The 17,583-nt window shown below is 37.7% G+C and overlaps 1 protein-coding gene across 1 annotated transcript in view; it reads right to left on the reverse strand.

Annotated features, from left to right (window-relative positions):
* Positions 1 to 5,082: 5,082 nt before the first annotated feature.
* LOC117329284 (glutamate receptor 2-like) overlaps positions 5,083 to 17,583 on the reverse strand; it is a 107,631-nt gene continuing 95,130 nt past the window's right edge. Inside the window, exons 16-18 of the mRNA XM_033887152.1 lie at positions 9,222 to 9,356; positions 8,208 to 8,348; positions 5,083 to 7,460 (exon numbers count right to left, since the gene is read on the reverse strand). Coding sequence (XP_033743043.1) covers positions 7,389 to 7,460; positions 8,208 to 8,348; positions 9,222 to 9,356 — 348 coding nt within the window. The 3' untranslated portion in view covers positions 5,083 to 7,388. The remainder of the gene's footprint in view (positions 7,461 to 8,207; positions 8,349 to 9,221; positions 9,357 to 17,583) is intronic.

The raw sequence follows: 17,583 nt of genomic DNA on the forward strand, positions 1-17,583 counted from the left end.
ACGCGCTGTGAGCGTTTGAGTACCAAATCACCCTCCTCGTACTGTATATACTATGTCTCTGCCTTGAATATTACGCGATAAATGCGATTTTTGCATGTTGAAAATTAAATTGTCAATATCTCCTTAATTGCAATCATGACAGTGTACAGTAAACAAAACTATGCAGCGTATTGTTTAAATTCATTTATTTATATTTATAGCCAGTTTCCCTGAACACTGGACAAATATTTTTCACGTGAATATCGTAGATGCCATAACATTAAAGCAGATCTTACCCAGGCGTTCAAAATTCTGATAGTAAACTGATGCACAGTGCACTGTAAATATACATCACAAGGGTACATATGTATAACTGGGAAAATATTATTTATATCTCAATTTACAGTCATAATTCCAACGCCTATGTTAATAATTGAGGAGTTTGCTAAATACGTGGATTGTAAATTATTTCAATAAATATTCCATAGTAAATGAAGTTTCTTGTCATCAATAGAAATTTCGTTTTCTAACGCATTATTTTTTTTTCAAAATGACTCCGATACACATGTATAGTTTCAAAATAGTCGCCAAAATAGTTTAAATGCTTTATCAGCAAAAACGAGCACATTTTTTTGGAATAATCTTTAGGACCATTATGCGGTCCCACTGTAAACATGATAAATCTTTAGCATTTTACAACATGTACATGAATTTTTCTTTGTTTCAAATTTCGAGTATCCTTAACATTTAAAATGGCTATATTGTCTTCCTTTGGGCAAAAGCCGACTGCATGTTTTATTTTCTTAGATTACGAGGGCTATTGAATTCACTTCCTCCTGTTGATTTGGTAATTGCTCTTGCTCCTTTGACCAAAAACACGAATGTATTGTGATAATCCTTTTCCCGTTTATCCAGAAATTTTACACCGTCTTCCTCATATGCTAGCATTGGTGTTGATGAAGCTGACTGCAACGTCTTATTAAAGCGACTATACCTGTAGATTCTCTTATTAAACGATGATTTCTGCTATGGAATAATTAAATGGGTTTCAGGTATAATGATACACGTGCCTATACTGTAGAAAAAGTTCTATAGATAACTGCTTGCAGGTTTTATAATATATTAGTTTACCTCGTTTGATGTTTGTAATAATGTTACACAGAGAAAGCCGGGTCACGTTAGCGTGAAACAATTATATGTATTATTGTATGACCTACCGAATTGTATTTTATTTTATTTTTTATTTTTTTATTTTTTTATTTTTTTATTTTTTGCACTGATTTAGATATACGTATTTGCACAATACTGTTGCAGGCACTTTTCATTTTCGTAACTAAGGGAAAGTATTAGTTTCATAGTATAATTTCTTAAAAAATATTACACCTGATAATCTTTTCCAACTGTGATTTTCGCAGTCATAGTCGCTTAAAAATACCCAGTGACTGGTTCATTGGCTACCGGTTTCAGGTCTCATTTCGCGGCCAATAGACTGTGTTCAGGCGACGCCAAACCGTTTCGAGTGCCACAACTGTTCTTGGGTCTATATTCTTCCTTTGCCTCTTAAAAGTTAAGCTATTTGGAAACGAATGTCTGTTGTAACAGATCATGTCATTACGTAACAAAGACCGTGGTTTCCATCCTCGATAACGTTCAATGTCTGTAAATTACCGGTATATATATTTGTACAATTTCCAACAAGACCATCTGCAACACATTGACTCTAACCGCTACCTACATAATGTAGTTGTCATTATCTTCATCAGTCTGAAAGGGAGTATATACAGTACATGTTAGAAAAATGTATCTAGGCTATCATGTATTTGAAGAGGAACACGAGAACCGTTGCCCTCAGCATAGTAAGAGGACACTTACAAAACCCGACCAGCTAGCTGGTCTGACGCCAGCCGACCAGACTATGTGTAACATATGATACAACATGGAGCAATTGAGTGGGACCCCTACAATCATCCTGAAATGCTGGCTCCTACCAATGTGAGCCTAATACGCTTCCGTAGGCTTCAGTACCTGGTAGATCCGTCACCATTGTGGAGGTTCTTTCGCAACTCCGATAAAATCTCCTACAGTCAGACCCCGCGTGCGTTTTAATATGGGCCAACAAGCATGGGTAATATAAAACTATACAACTTGTTTCGCAATTTTTATAAAAAAATTTTTTTTTAATCTGTATTAATACAAATTCTGCACCATTCCAGAGACTATAGGAGTTACTTCCCTTATCACAGGACAACACCGAGGGTGCCGAGAAAATACAACAAACATTGTATCATGATTTACCTTACCATGCTAGGTCTTCGCTTACATCTGTTTGGGAGAGTTCGCTTTACTACAATACATAAAATGCTTACATTTGTATGTACATGTAGGAAGCAAAATATGACATCTTTCTTTCCACGGCAACTGACGGACAAACAACGAGAAATGATATGCTTACCACATTGCATTGGCAAACATTGGATATCGCATTCAAGTTTTGGAGAAATGTATCGGAGACATGCAAGCAGCAAAATCGTGATTGAATCCATTAACAGAGTCCCTCAAACTTCAAGTGTAGCGCCAAAGGATGTTTCAAAGACATAATTTCACTTAAATCTGATGACGAAAATAATATCAATTTCGACCAATTCCAAGCCTCTGAATTTATCTTGTATGACAAACCAAATCCGATTTCTCCATTCTTACATCATGTATGTGATCTTGATTTAATACAATTTATTTTCAAATTAGATATCTGATTAGAAATTGGATGCCTATCAAGGAACTCTCAATTAACTAATATTTATTAAACACCAGAGGAATCTGCAGGTTTTATGCGTTGTCAAAATATTTTTTGATGATTTTAATATTGGTGTTGATGTTGCATTTCGTTTTGTGTTGGAGTCACACCGGTTTCTGCTCATGTCTTTCTATCGAAATGCATTACAAACACATGCATTGTTAGAATATATTACATCTTACTATTTTAAAACTTGTACAGTCACCGGCGTCTTTCATTGTTGATTTCTCTTAACATACAGATGATATGCCATGATTGCGTCTAGAGGACACTAATAGAATATTTATTTATTTATTTCGTAAATTTATGCTATTATATATTTTGATACCAAACCTACATTACACAATTTAACTCAATATTTGACGATTGCGCCTAGTGGAGCAGGATATACAAATGTGATGGTCTTTCCTCTGTTACCTTGCCGAAGGATTCTTGTAGGAATGTTGGTTCACGAGGATTTTATGTTTAGTGGTGCCTTGTTTGTTTCCAGTAGATTCAATGTGCATTTGATTGTTTCCTTTGTCTTTTGTATTGTCCTTTTCTATGTGAAGGCGTCCTTTGTCCCTGTCTTATTATTTCCTTTTGTATGTAAATTAGTATTTTGTCTCAAGTTGTTAGGTCATTCGCCCTTTGTCTCTAGCTGTTCCCTTTTCTATGTCAATTCGTTCTTTGTCTCTAGTTTTGTCCCTTTGTGTATCAATTAATGAGAAATAACAACATATTTGTTTGCTTGTTTAGGTTATCACCCAATTAAGATGCAAGAGTCCCTTCGTAGTACCTAATGGCTACATGATCCTAGTCTCCATAGAGACACAAACCACTCAGGCAGAGATCAAACACTCACTTACAAGGGCTGTTTCATGCGTTCTGAGCCTCATATTGAAGGATTTGAATTTTGCCGGACATAAGATAATATTTTTTCAACATAATCCAATTCATTATCTATACACTTTTGCCGGCCTCAATGCCACTTTTATAGAAGTCCTTTTCTTGGCTGTTCAGAAAATCATCCACTGCATATTAGGATTACGGTAAGGGGCCAGGGTACCTGTATTCGTTATTGGGGATTCGAATAACGATCCGCTGCCGGCAGCAGCGGATTCGGGATTCAGTTTTTTTTTTATGTTTAAATGGGTTTTTTTGTTTTCTTTTTGACATTTTGACTATTGGATTCAAATAACAAATCCGCTGCAGCAGTGGATAGGGGATTTAGTTGCATAGTATAGTAAATGGTTTTCTTATAATATGTGATTGGGGATTCGAATAACTAATCCGCTGCCAGCAGCGAATTGGGGATTCGGTTCCTTATGTTTAATTGATATTTCCTTTAATTGCTATTTTGATGTTGATGTTGAAATAACGAATCCGCTGCCAATAACGAATCCGCTGCCAATAACGAATCCGCTGCCAGCAGCGGATTTGGGATTCAATTACTTATGTTTCATTGGTAATTTTCTGATCAACTATGATTGGAGATTCGATTTTACATTTTGATTTTGTGATTCGAATAACGAATTTGCTGCCAATAGCGTATTGTGGATTCAGTTCTTGATATTTAATTCACGTATTTTATTACGAAAATGGTAATTAGCGGGTATTTCAATGATATAATTACTTTGTAATTCAATCAACAATAATGGGATTCTAGTTCGAATCTGCTGCCAAGAGTTTCTTTCTTGTTGGAGGTTTATCGTCTCTTTATAAGTAGACGAAGTTCTATGTTTCTTCGCCAGCACTCTATGTTACAAATATATACAGACCAGAGTATCATTTCGATATAGCTGAAGGTTTGATTGGAATGCAAACATGTATACGGAATTAAAATAATATCAGTAAAATGCTCTTGGTTATTATATTTATGCTACAAATAGGATAATATTGTTAAACTAATCTGCTGTTATTCGAATCTCCAATAATATATTATAAGAAAAATACTTAGATGTAACTGAATCCCCAATCTACTGCTGCAGCGGATTGTTATTCGAATCCAATCGTCAAAATATCAATAAAAAAAAATAATTTAAACATAAAAAAACTTAACCCTAAATCCGCTGTTAGCGGATTCGTTTTTCGAATCCAATCGTCAAAATGTCAATAAAAAGAAATATAATTTAAACATAAAAAACTCAATCCCCAATCCGCTGCCAGCGGATTCGAGAACGAACATCCTTGAGTACCTCCTTCTATACGAGGCCCACAGCTTATCAATCAGCCCTCGTAGGATATTCAACCGATATTACATAGTCCGATGGCCATGCGAGTGGGGCATCTCAGCCCTGAATATAACAAAACAAAACAAATACTTTCTAACATGTTTAATATGTTAACATTTATATAACATACGGTGTATTGTGAAGTATATATAAATACATTGTATTACTTAGTGTCAATCAAATCAGCATGTTGTCATATACAATTTAAGAACAACATGTTTGAAATAATAAGAAAAGAATTTAAGCATTCGATGTTTCAATGTCATATATATATATTATCGCATTTGCGACGATTTAACCATCCCGTTATTTGTTCCTGATTTCCTTCCGGAGACCCCAGCTGTGTTGTGTAAAATTCGGTAGGTTATGCCTCTTGGAATATACGATAATTGCTTTCCAAACAAAATGTTTGTCTTTCGGACTCGAACAGCTCCTCTCACAAAAGTTTAATTCATTCTTTAAATAGCGTCCCCTCCATCCTAAATATGAAGTTATATTAGTAGTATTTTTTCATCCATCAAAACCACCATCAAATTATCTTAGGAGACTATGCCTATCTTTGAAGACTTGACCTTTTAGGACTTATGGCTACATCTTTTAAGACTTAGGACTATACCTTTCAAGATTTAAGACTATATTCTTTAAGACTGTGTGTTTTAAGACTATAATTATCCTTTGAGACTTTTTCTTTAGGAACTAAATACACTTGTTATTATATTAATTTCCACTTCAACAAAACTTTCTTTCTTACTTTCTCTAGTGTAGATGTACTTATACGCTCAAAAGTAAATTACAAGTAAAATTATCACTTTTATCTTCCAGTAATAAATGTAATACTTAATTAAGATTACCGCTTTTACAATTTTTTTTTGAAAATCTCTTATATTCATCGACGAAGCTCCAATACATATATAGTAATAATAATAATGATAACTTAAGTTTTGATATATAACGCGTAACTTGGCATACCGTATATAAGTTGACATTCGAAATCTTCAAACAATACATTGAATAGTCCTAGAGGTATAGCAGGTGTTTATTGTACCATTCATTGCTAAACCAGACCGACTGGTAGAACCATTGTATAGACAAAGCGGTTTGATTTCTGTAGGTTTCTATCGTTTTTGAATGAAAACAAAATGGTAGCACAGTCTTCAAATTGACTTCAGACGTCAAAGGTTTGGCGTCACAATGTTACACAAACAGCTTCCAAGAAAAGATTTTGGCATGTGATAAACATAATCTTATATTTGTTCTATTTCATACGGGATTAACCCCGCTCGACAGCGGCTTACTACGATAAAACTCCTTGAAGTAGATTCATAAATCTGATTTTAATATCGATAACGATGCACAATCCCCTATACATGTATAAATACACAATTGTCTAATAAAGACCGTGGGAATTTCAAATGATAATACATAGCAGACTATTAGATTTCCTGAATGAAGAAAACTGAATTGACAATGTATACGATCTTGAAGTAGGAAATGGAATTAAAGACTATTCATTAGTAAAGGTAGACATCTAGCTGTTTCGTATAGCGCTATGCATGTTTATTTTATGTCCAATTATTTATTAATCAGATTTGTAAGAAGAAATGTCCAGCTAAACAAATAATACAGTATACCAATCCCTAAATAATTTCGTATTTTTGTTTGAAATTTCTAACGTCACGATCTCAGTATTTAATCGTAACATACACCAAATTAGGTAATAGTTTGTGATTACATTGATATACACGTGTTTCGTAGAATATAAATTTTGATTTAATGAGTAATTAAGGATCTAGAAAATGATAGCTGAATGTATATAGTAACTAATGATACACATTTTACTTGTTTTCTAACGCAAGGTTCATAACTTGCAAAATGTTTCTCGAATACGAAATACACGTGTATCTAGAACGTATCAGTGACGTATTATACTAACGCTCTACACTTTTGGCTATACATGCATGGCTTGATATGTGGAAGACATATTGCATTGATTGTTCTGTCCTCCAGGTGACTGGGTGAGATATTGTAAAAACGTACATATTTTAGCTCGTCCAAATTTTCAGCGACACGCATAGCTTCAACAGATGAGTACATTGTTGACTTTGTACACCAACAACACAATATTAGTACAAAACTGTAATTAAAAGAATAACAAATTATCGCAATAATTTATCGAGCGCTATGATAAGATTAGAGCTGAAATATGTACGCGTACGCCTAATGTTTCCATTCCGGAACATGATAATCTGTCATACATTGGTGGCGATGTGTTAATTCACATCGCTGTCGTAATGTTCACACATGTATGCTGAGATTGTCCACAATCCGGACAGCTGGTGTACAGGTGTCCGAACTAACGAGATGTCACCATATATCGCTGGAGATTCCTATATGGGTTGGACTCATACATCCGTATGGGTATTTCTGTCATCTAGTGCTTCAAATCCAATTAACTGAGGAGTGCCGTATGTAAACTGAAATATTCAACGAAATTAACTCGTATTTACTGTCAACCCTGTGATACTGAAAGCGGTTAATTGTGATTTCTCTCTGATATTGTCTTGCCTGGCATTTCCCGCTTAATTCATTACCTGATATATTCCCCTACTGATGTATAGTTATAGAATGATTCCGATAATAACAGACTTAATTGTTTTTTTCCCATTGAGATTTCATTAGACACTCTATAGTGCTATTTCTCCATTGATATTCTATATGTACACTATCCCTAATTGATATAGTATATATGGACGTTTCATACTCACATATTCATTTGATCATCCACATGGTCCGTTTTGTTGTTTTCCAAACTATTGATTTATTTATTCTATAAAGATACTGTAATACTATAACTTACCACTTACCTCTAGTTTCTCCGTTTAACAAATCATCGGGAGTTATCATTGTATATTGATATTTTGTTATCTTATAAACTGTTTAACTAACCGACTTTCAAATGAAAAAGGACAAATCGTAGTTTTGATGGTAAAATTACTTATTATGCTTATTCGACGTTAGAAAAAATATTCATTCATTCATTCTTTCATTCTTTCATTCATTCATTCATTTATTCATTCATTCATAGCGCTGTTTGAATTAGACAGTAGCAAGTGCCACTATCAGATACAAGCCACGGATATTGAAAGAATGAAACCGGCCACATTGGAAACGACATGTTTATTGTTCCGTTTGTGTTTAGGCTTTGTTTTTGTTATATTTACCGTTCTTACGCTTTTGTCCTGGGAAAAATCGGCTGGATAATGAGGAGGGGGAGCGGCGTATTCGTTGACGTCACCATTTTCGCGTTCTGAGGGCGTGTCTATCAATGACGTAGCCGTTTCTGTCCCTTTCATATAGGCAGGCTGTATAGATAGACATGTAATATTACACTTAGCAGGCAATGGACGTTATTGGTTGAATGAAGATAATGTTACATTATAGTCTGAGTGTATTGTGTCTTCAATATTTCATTTGTATTAAAATAGTCCTTTTCATTTCATATTAATGAAAGTATACTTCGTTGCTATTATCAGATAAAAATTTCCTATAAAACACCATGCTGAATATTAAGTCATCCAAATCTTAAATAAAATCACAAACATTACTTGTAGGGATATGATTAAAATATACTGATGCAAACCTGATGCAAACCTGATGCTGCATATCTAGGACAACAGCAGAATCCGAGAGGAAACAAACACAAAAGGAACTGGACCTGCTGAGACAACATCAAAACAAAAGAAAATACAACAGAAACTGAAGCGACACCAAAACAAAAGGAAAGACAATAAAAGGAAATGAGGAGACACCAAAACTAAAGGAAAAACAATAACAGGAACTGAGGAAACAAAAATGAAGAAAATACAAGAACAAGAACTGAGGAGACACCAAAACAAAAGGAAAAACAACAACAGGAACTGAGGAGAGATACCAAAACAAAAGGGAAAACAACAACAGAAACTGAGAGACATCAGAAAAGAAAAGATGATAAAAGGGATTGTGGAGACACTTAAACAAGAGAAGACAACAATAGGATCAGATATGAAACTAAAACAGAAGGGAAGACAGCATCAGTAACTGAGAGGTCATCAATTCAGAAGGGAAGACAACAAAAGCTGAGGAGAATGGCATCAGGAACACAACAACTTGTTTGATATGTTTTCCAGATGGTAGGTGTTTACCAATTCAGAATATGAAAATTCGTAAAACTATTTATTATTGACAAACATTGCCACCTTTGGTACAAGGCGAAGTCTTTTCATGCCAAACTCTATGGCCCCTAGAATGACAGCACTGACTAGTCCACCAATCAGGATGTAGAAAACCCCGGCCACGTTGCTAAGTGACAGCGACTTCTTCCCGGAAGATCCCTGCAATAAATTTACAATATTGATATTAGATACACTTTAATTATTGATTATTCTCTTTTCCTATATCAATGTATTTGCATCTGCTTATTATATTTGTAAAAGTGAAATTGTTTTCTCGCAAAATGCTGTATTTATGGTTAATTTTTGAGAGTGATGAATATTACAAGGAAACCTGACATCTAGTATTCAAATGGAGGCATCAAAAGTATGTTTTAATTTAAAAAAAGATGCTTATGACTATCATAATATGAAATAGATACATCTTTAAATGAATCAATCGCCTATTATAAAGAATTAGAATATGGTCGAAGTTGAATCATTCTAGATTTAACGGAAAGGGAAAGCTATATATGTTCATGTTATATGTATAAATATACAAACTTAAATTTTATATTTTCTATATATATGTTTGTGTATATATTTATTTCTTTATACATTTGTATTTCTATAAATAAAATATGTTGAATAAGCTAGCAAGCTGCAAGTTTTCGGTCAGGACGCAGTAAGAGTATTAAACACTATAATGGAAAAATAGCTTCTGTTGTTTTAAATCGAAATCTTCTCGTAAAGCAATATTACAGTGATCACTTTAACTCTCTAAAGTCCCAAACAACATCAAGTCTAAAGTACACTGTTAACTGGAGAATGAGTGTATCTTGTGCCAACATAATGTCATCTCAAATTGGAACAAAGAATTCAAACTGTCTGATTTTGTCCTGATATGAGGATATGTAGATACTCTATAGACGAATTTAGTTCTATAACACTCTCTAATAGTCCCTCTCAAAACAATGTCGGTGTTGACGGTACTCCTTACTCTCCCTTCCGCTCCTTCGTCACGTCGAGACGCAAATTATCAGAAAAGTTGATCAACATATAAATATCAAGAGTTGATAGCGATTTATGGGCTTTACTAAGTATCAACATTGTAGGATTGCCTCCAATGACATTGATTTCATAACGCCAAAGTTTTTAATTGCAGTTACGTTAGTCGGTTTGCTGTACGCTCTCAGATGTACATGTGGGGTGAGTTCACAATATATTCCGTCAAAATATCTTCTTCGTCTAAAGGAGTCGACATTTAATGCAAATTGGGGAGTTTTTCCAATAATTCATCATTATACCTCACTGCTCCATTTTTTAGTGACGGAATAAACGGAAATAAATCAATTAGTACCAAATTAAAAAAAAAAAAAAAGGCGCAACCTCACTAATTAGGGGACGAAAGAATGCAGCCAACTTTTCAAACCCGTCCTCACATCCGTGCATGGACTCGCCGACTGACTACCGATACCATTATCTACCTGGTCCGTGTTATTATGTACCTTACCGTTAACATAAGCACCCTGACTACTAATACCATTATCTACCTAACCGTTGTTATTACGTACCTTACCGCTATCCTGAGCACCCTGACTACTGACACCGTTATCTACCTAACTGTCGTTATTACGTACCTTACCACTATCCTGAGCACCCGGACTACCGATACCATTATCTACCTAACTGTCGTTATTACGTACCTTACCACTAACCTGAGCACTCTGACTACTGATACCATTATCTACCTGAACTGTTGTTATTACGTACCTTACCACTATCCTGAGCACACTGACTACCGATACCATTATCTACCTAACCGTTGTTATTACGTACCTTACCACTATCCTGAGCACCCTGACTACCGATACCATTATCTACCTGGTCTGTTGTTATTACGTACCTTACCGCTATCCTGAGCACACTGACTACCGATACCATTATCTACCTGGTCTGTTGTTATTACGTACCTTACCACTAACTTGAGCACCCTGACTACCGATACCATTATCTACCTAACCGTTGTTATTACGTACCTTACCACTATCCTGAGCACCCTGACTACTGATACCACTATCTACCTAACTGTCGTTATTACGTACCTTACCACTATCCTGAGCACCCTGACTACCGATACCGTTATCTACCTAACTGTTGTTATTACGTACCTTACCACTATCCTGAGCACACTGACTACCGATACCATTATCTACCTGGTCTGTTGTTATTACGTACCTTACCACTAACTTGAGCACCCTGACTACTGATACCATTATCTACCTAACTGTTGTTATTACGTACCTTACCGCTATCCTGAGCACCCTGACTACTGATACCACTATCTACCTAACTGTCGTTATTACGTACCTTACCACTATCCTGAGCACCCTGACTACTGATACCATTATCTACCTAACCGTTGTTATTACGTACCTTACCGCTATCCTGAGCACACTGACTACCGATACCATTATCTACCTGGTCTGTTGTTATTACGTACCTTACCACTAACCTGAGCACCCTGACTACCGATACCATTATCTACCTAACTGTTGTTATTACGTACCTTACCACTATCCTGAGCACACTGACTACCGATACCATTATCTACCTGACTATTGTTATTACGTACCTTACCGCTATTCTGAGCACACTGACTACCGATACCATTATCTACGTAACCGTTGTTATTACGTACCTTACCACTATCCTGAGCACCCTGACCACTGATACCACTATCTACCTAACTGTCGTTATTACGTACCTTACCGCTATTCTGAGCACCCTGACTACCGATACCATTATCTACCTGAACTGTTGTTATTACGTACCTTACCACTATCCTGAGCACACTGACTACCGATACCATTATCTACCTGACTATTGTTATTACGTACCTTACCGCTATTCTGAGCACCCTGACTACCGATACCATTATCTACCTGAACTGTTGTTATTACGTACCTTACCACTATCCTGAGCACACTGACTACCGATACCATTATCTACCTAACCGTTGTTATTACGTACCTTACCACTATCCTGAGCACCCTGACTACTGATACCATTATCTACCTAACCGTTGTTATTACGTACCTTACCACTATCCTGAGCACCCTGACTACTGATACCACTATCTACCTAACCGTTGTTATTACGTACCTTACCGCTATTCTGAGCACCCTGACTACCGATACCATTATCTACCTGAACTGTTGTTATTACGTACCTTACCACTATCCTGAGCACACTGACTACCGATACCATTATCTACCTAACCGTTGTTATTACGTACCTTACCACTATCCTGAGCACCCTGACTACTGATACCATTATCTACCTAACCGTTGTTATTACGTACCTTACCACTATCCTGAGCACACTGACTACCGATACCATTATCTACCTAACTGTCGTTATTACGTACCTTACCGCTATCCTGAGCACTCTGACTACTGATACCATTATCTACCTGAACTGTTGTTATTACGTACCTTACCACTATCCTGAGCACACTGACTACCGATACCATTATCTACCTAACCGTTGTTATTACGTACCTTACCACTATCCTGAGCACCCTGACTACCGATATCATTATCTACCTGGTCCGTGTTATTATGTACCTTACCACTATCCTGAGCACTCTGACTACTGATACCATTATCTACCTGAACTGTTGTTATTACGTACCTTACCACTATCCTGAGCACACTGACTACCGATACCATTATCTACCTAACCGTTGTTATTACGTACCTTACCACTATCCTGAGCACCCTGACTACCGATATCATTATCTACCTGGTCCGTGTTATTATGTACCTTACCACTATCCTGAGCACTCTGACTACTGATACCATTATCTACCTGAACCGTTGTTATTACGTACCTTACCACTATCCTGAGCACACTGACTACCGATATCATTATCTACCTAACCGTTGTTATTACGTACCTTACCGCTATCCTTAGCACCCTGACTACCGATACCATTATCTACCTAACCGTTGTTATTACGTACATGTACCTTACCACTATCCTGAGCACACTGACTACCGATACCATTATCTACCTGGCCCGTGTTATTACGTACCTTACCACTATCCTGAGCACACTGACTACCGATATCATTATCTACCTAACTGTCGTTATTACGTACCTTACCGCTATCCTGAGCACCCTGACTACTGATTCCATTATCTACCTAACTGTCGTTATTACGTACCTTACCACTAACCTGAGCACCCTGACTACCGATACCATTATCTACCTGAACTGTCGTTATTACGTACCTTACCACTATCCTGAGCACACTGACTACCGATACCATTATCTACCTGACTATTGTTATTACGTACCTTACCGCTATTCTGAGCACACTGACTACCGATACCATTATCTACGTAACCGTTGTTATTACGTACCTTACCACTATCCTGAGCACCCTGACCACTGATACCACTATCTACCTAACTGTCGTTATTACGTACCTTACCGCTATTCTGAGCACCCTGACTACCGATACCATCATCTACCTGAACTGTTGTTATTACGTACCTTACCACTATCCTGAGCACACTGACTACCGATACCATTATCTACCTAACCGTTGTTATTACGTACCTTACCACTATCCTGAGCACACTGACTACCGATACCATTATCTGCCTAACCGTTGTTATTACGTACCTTACCACTATCCTGAGCACACTGACTACCGATACCATTATCTACCTAACTGTTGTTATTACGTACCTTACCACTATCCTGAGCACTCTGACTACTGATACCATTATCTACCTAACCGTTGTTATTACGTACCTTACCACTATCCTGAGCACCCTGACTACCGATATCATTATCTACCTGGTCCGTGTTATTATGTACCTTACCACTATCCTGAGCACTCTGACTACTGATACCATTATCTACCTGAACCGTTGTTATTACGTACCTTACCACTATCCTGAGCACACTGACTACCGATATCATTATCTACCTAACCGTTGTTATTACGTACCTTACCGCTATCCTTAGCACCCTGACTACCGATACCATTATCTACCTAACCGTTGTTATTACGTACATGTACCTTACCACTATCCTGAGCACACTGACTACCGATACCATTATCTACCTGGCCCGTGTTATTACGTACCTTACCACTATCCTGAGCACACTGACTACCGATATCATTATCTACCTAACTGTCGTTATTACGTACCTTACCGCTATCCTGAGCACCCTGACTACTGATTCCATTATCTACCTAACTGTCGTTATTACGTACCTTACCACTAACCTGAGCACCCTGACTACCGATACCATTATCTACCTGAACTGTCGTTATTACGTACCTTACCACTATCCTGAGCACACTGACTACCGATACCATTATCTACCTGACTATTGTTATTACGTACCTTACCGCTATTCTGAGCACACTGACTACCGATACCATTATCTACGTAACCGTTGTTATTACGTACCTTACCACTATCCTGAGCACCCTGACCACTGATACCACTATCTACCTAACTGTCGTTATTACGTACCTTACCGCTATTCTGAGCACCCTGACTACCGATACCATCATCTACCTGAACTGTTGTTATTACGTACCTTACCACTATCCTGAGCACACTGACTACCGATACCATTATCTACCTAACCGTTGTTATTACGTACCTTACCACTATCCTGAGCACACTGACTACCGATACCATTATCTGCCTAACCGTTGTTATTACGTACCTTACCACTATCCTGAGCACACTGACTACCGATACCATTATCTACCTAACTGTTGTTATTACGTACCTTACCACTATCCTGAGCACTCTGACTACTGATACCATTATCTACCTGAACTGTTGTTATTACGTACCTTACCACTATCCTGAGCACCCTGACTACCGATACCATTATCTACCTAACCGTTGTTATTACGTACCTTACCGCTATCCTGAGCACCCTGACTACTGATTCCATTATCTACCTAACTGTCGTTATTACGTACCTTACCACTATCCTGAGCACCCTGACTACCGATACCATTATCTACCTAACCGTTGTTATTACGTACCTTACCACTATCCTGAGCACCCTGACTACTGATACCACTATCTACCTGAACTGTTGTTATTACGTACCTTACCACTATCCTGAGCACCCTGACTACTGATACCACTATCTACCTAACTGTCGTTATTACGTACCTTACCGCTATTCTGAGCACCCTGACTACTGATACCACTATCTACCTAACTGTCGTTATTACGTACCTTACCACTATCCTGAGCACACTGACTACTGATACCATTATCTACCTAACTGTCGTTATTACGTACCTTACCGCTATCCTGAGCACCCTGACTACCGATACCATTATCTACCTAACTGTCGTTATTACGTACCTTACCGCTATCCTGAGCACCCTGACTACTGATACCATTATCTACCTAACTGTCGTTATTACGTACCTTACCACTATCCTGAGCACCCTGACTACTGATACCATTATCTACCTAACCGTTATTATTACGTACCTTACCACTATCCTGAGCACACTGACTACCGATACCATTATCTACCTGGTCTGTTGTTATTACGTACCTTACCACTATCCTGAGCACTCTGACTACTGATACCATTATCTACCTGGTCTGTTGTTATTACGTACCTTACCACTATCCTGAGCACACTGACTACCGATACCATTATCTACCTGGTCTGTCGTTATTACGTACCTTACCACTATCCTGAGCACCCTGACTACTGATACCACTATCTACCTAACTGTCGTTATTACGTACCTTACCACTATCCTGAGCACCCTGACTACTGATACCACTATCTACCTAACCGTTGTTATTACGTACCTTACCGCTATCCTGAGCACCCTGACTACTGATACCATTATCTACCTAACTGTCGTTATTACGTACCTTACCACTATCCTGAGCACCCTGACTACCGATACCATTATCTACCTAACTGTCGTTATTACGTACCTTACCACTATCCTGAGCACCCTGACTACTGATACCATTATCTACCTGAACTGTCGTTATTACGTACCTTACCACTATCCTGAGCACCCTGACTACCGATACCATTATCTACCTGAACTGTCGTTATTACGTACCTTACCACTATCCTGAGCACACTGACTACCGATACCATTATCTACCTAACTGTCGTTATTACGTACCTTACCACTATCCTGAGCACCCTGACTACCGATACCATTATCTACCTAACTGTCGTTATTACGTACCTTACCACTAACCTGAGCACCCTGACTACCGATACCATTATCTACCTGAACTGTCGTTATTACGTACCTTACCACTATCCTGAGCACACTGACTACCGATACCATTATCTACCTAACTGTCGTTATTACGTACCTTACCACTATCCTGAGCACACTGACTACCGATACCATTATCTACCTGACTATTGTTATTACGTACCTTACCGCTATTCTGAGCACACTGACTACCGATACCATTATCTACGTAACCGTTGTTATTACGTACCTTACCACTATCCTGAGCACCCTGACCACTGATACCACTATCTACCTAACTGTCGTTATTACGTACCTTACCGCTATTCTGAGCACCCTGACTACCGATACCATTATCTACCTGAACTGTTGTTATTACGTACCTTACCACTATCCTGAGCACACTGACTACCGATACCATTATCTACCTAACTGTCGTTATTACGTACCTTACCACTATCCTGAGCACACTGACTACCGATACTACCTACTGCCATTATCTACCTTACCGTTTCCTATACGTACTGCTACCAACCATTTCCTAGCACCTGATTGTTATTACGTACCACTATCTATCTGAGACCTCGTTATACGTACCTTCACGAACCGTTGTTTACGACCTACCATCCTGAGCACCCTGACCACTGATACCTATCTACCTATGTCGTTATACTACCTTACCGCATTCTACCCTGACTCCGATACCTTACTACCTGAACTTGTATACTACCTACCACTTACTTGCACGTACCTTACCTATCTACCACGTCGTTTCTACGTACTTACCTATCTACCTACTGATTGTATTATTACCTTAACTGTTTCTGACGTACCTACTACATGACACATATCGATCCATTACTTAGTTTTTACGTACCTTCCCTATCCTGAGCACACTACACCATCCATATACCAATGTTGATTACCTTACTTATTACTATCCTTACCATACTTACGATACCATATCTACCATCGTTTACTACCTAACCTGTCTTACACCCTACTACTGATACCATTATCTACCTAACTGTCGTTATTACGTACCTTACCACTATCCTGAGCACACTGACTACCGATACCATTATCTACCTGAACTGTTGTTATTACGTA

Source organism: Pecten maximus, chromosome 6 (genome assembly GCF_902652985.1).
Source record: "Pecten maximus chromosome 6, xPecMax1.1, whole genome shotgun sequence".
Classification (NCBI taxonomy): domain Eukaryota; kingdom Metazoa; phylum Mollusca; class Bivalvia; order Pectinida; family Pectinidae; genus Pecten; species Pecten maximus.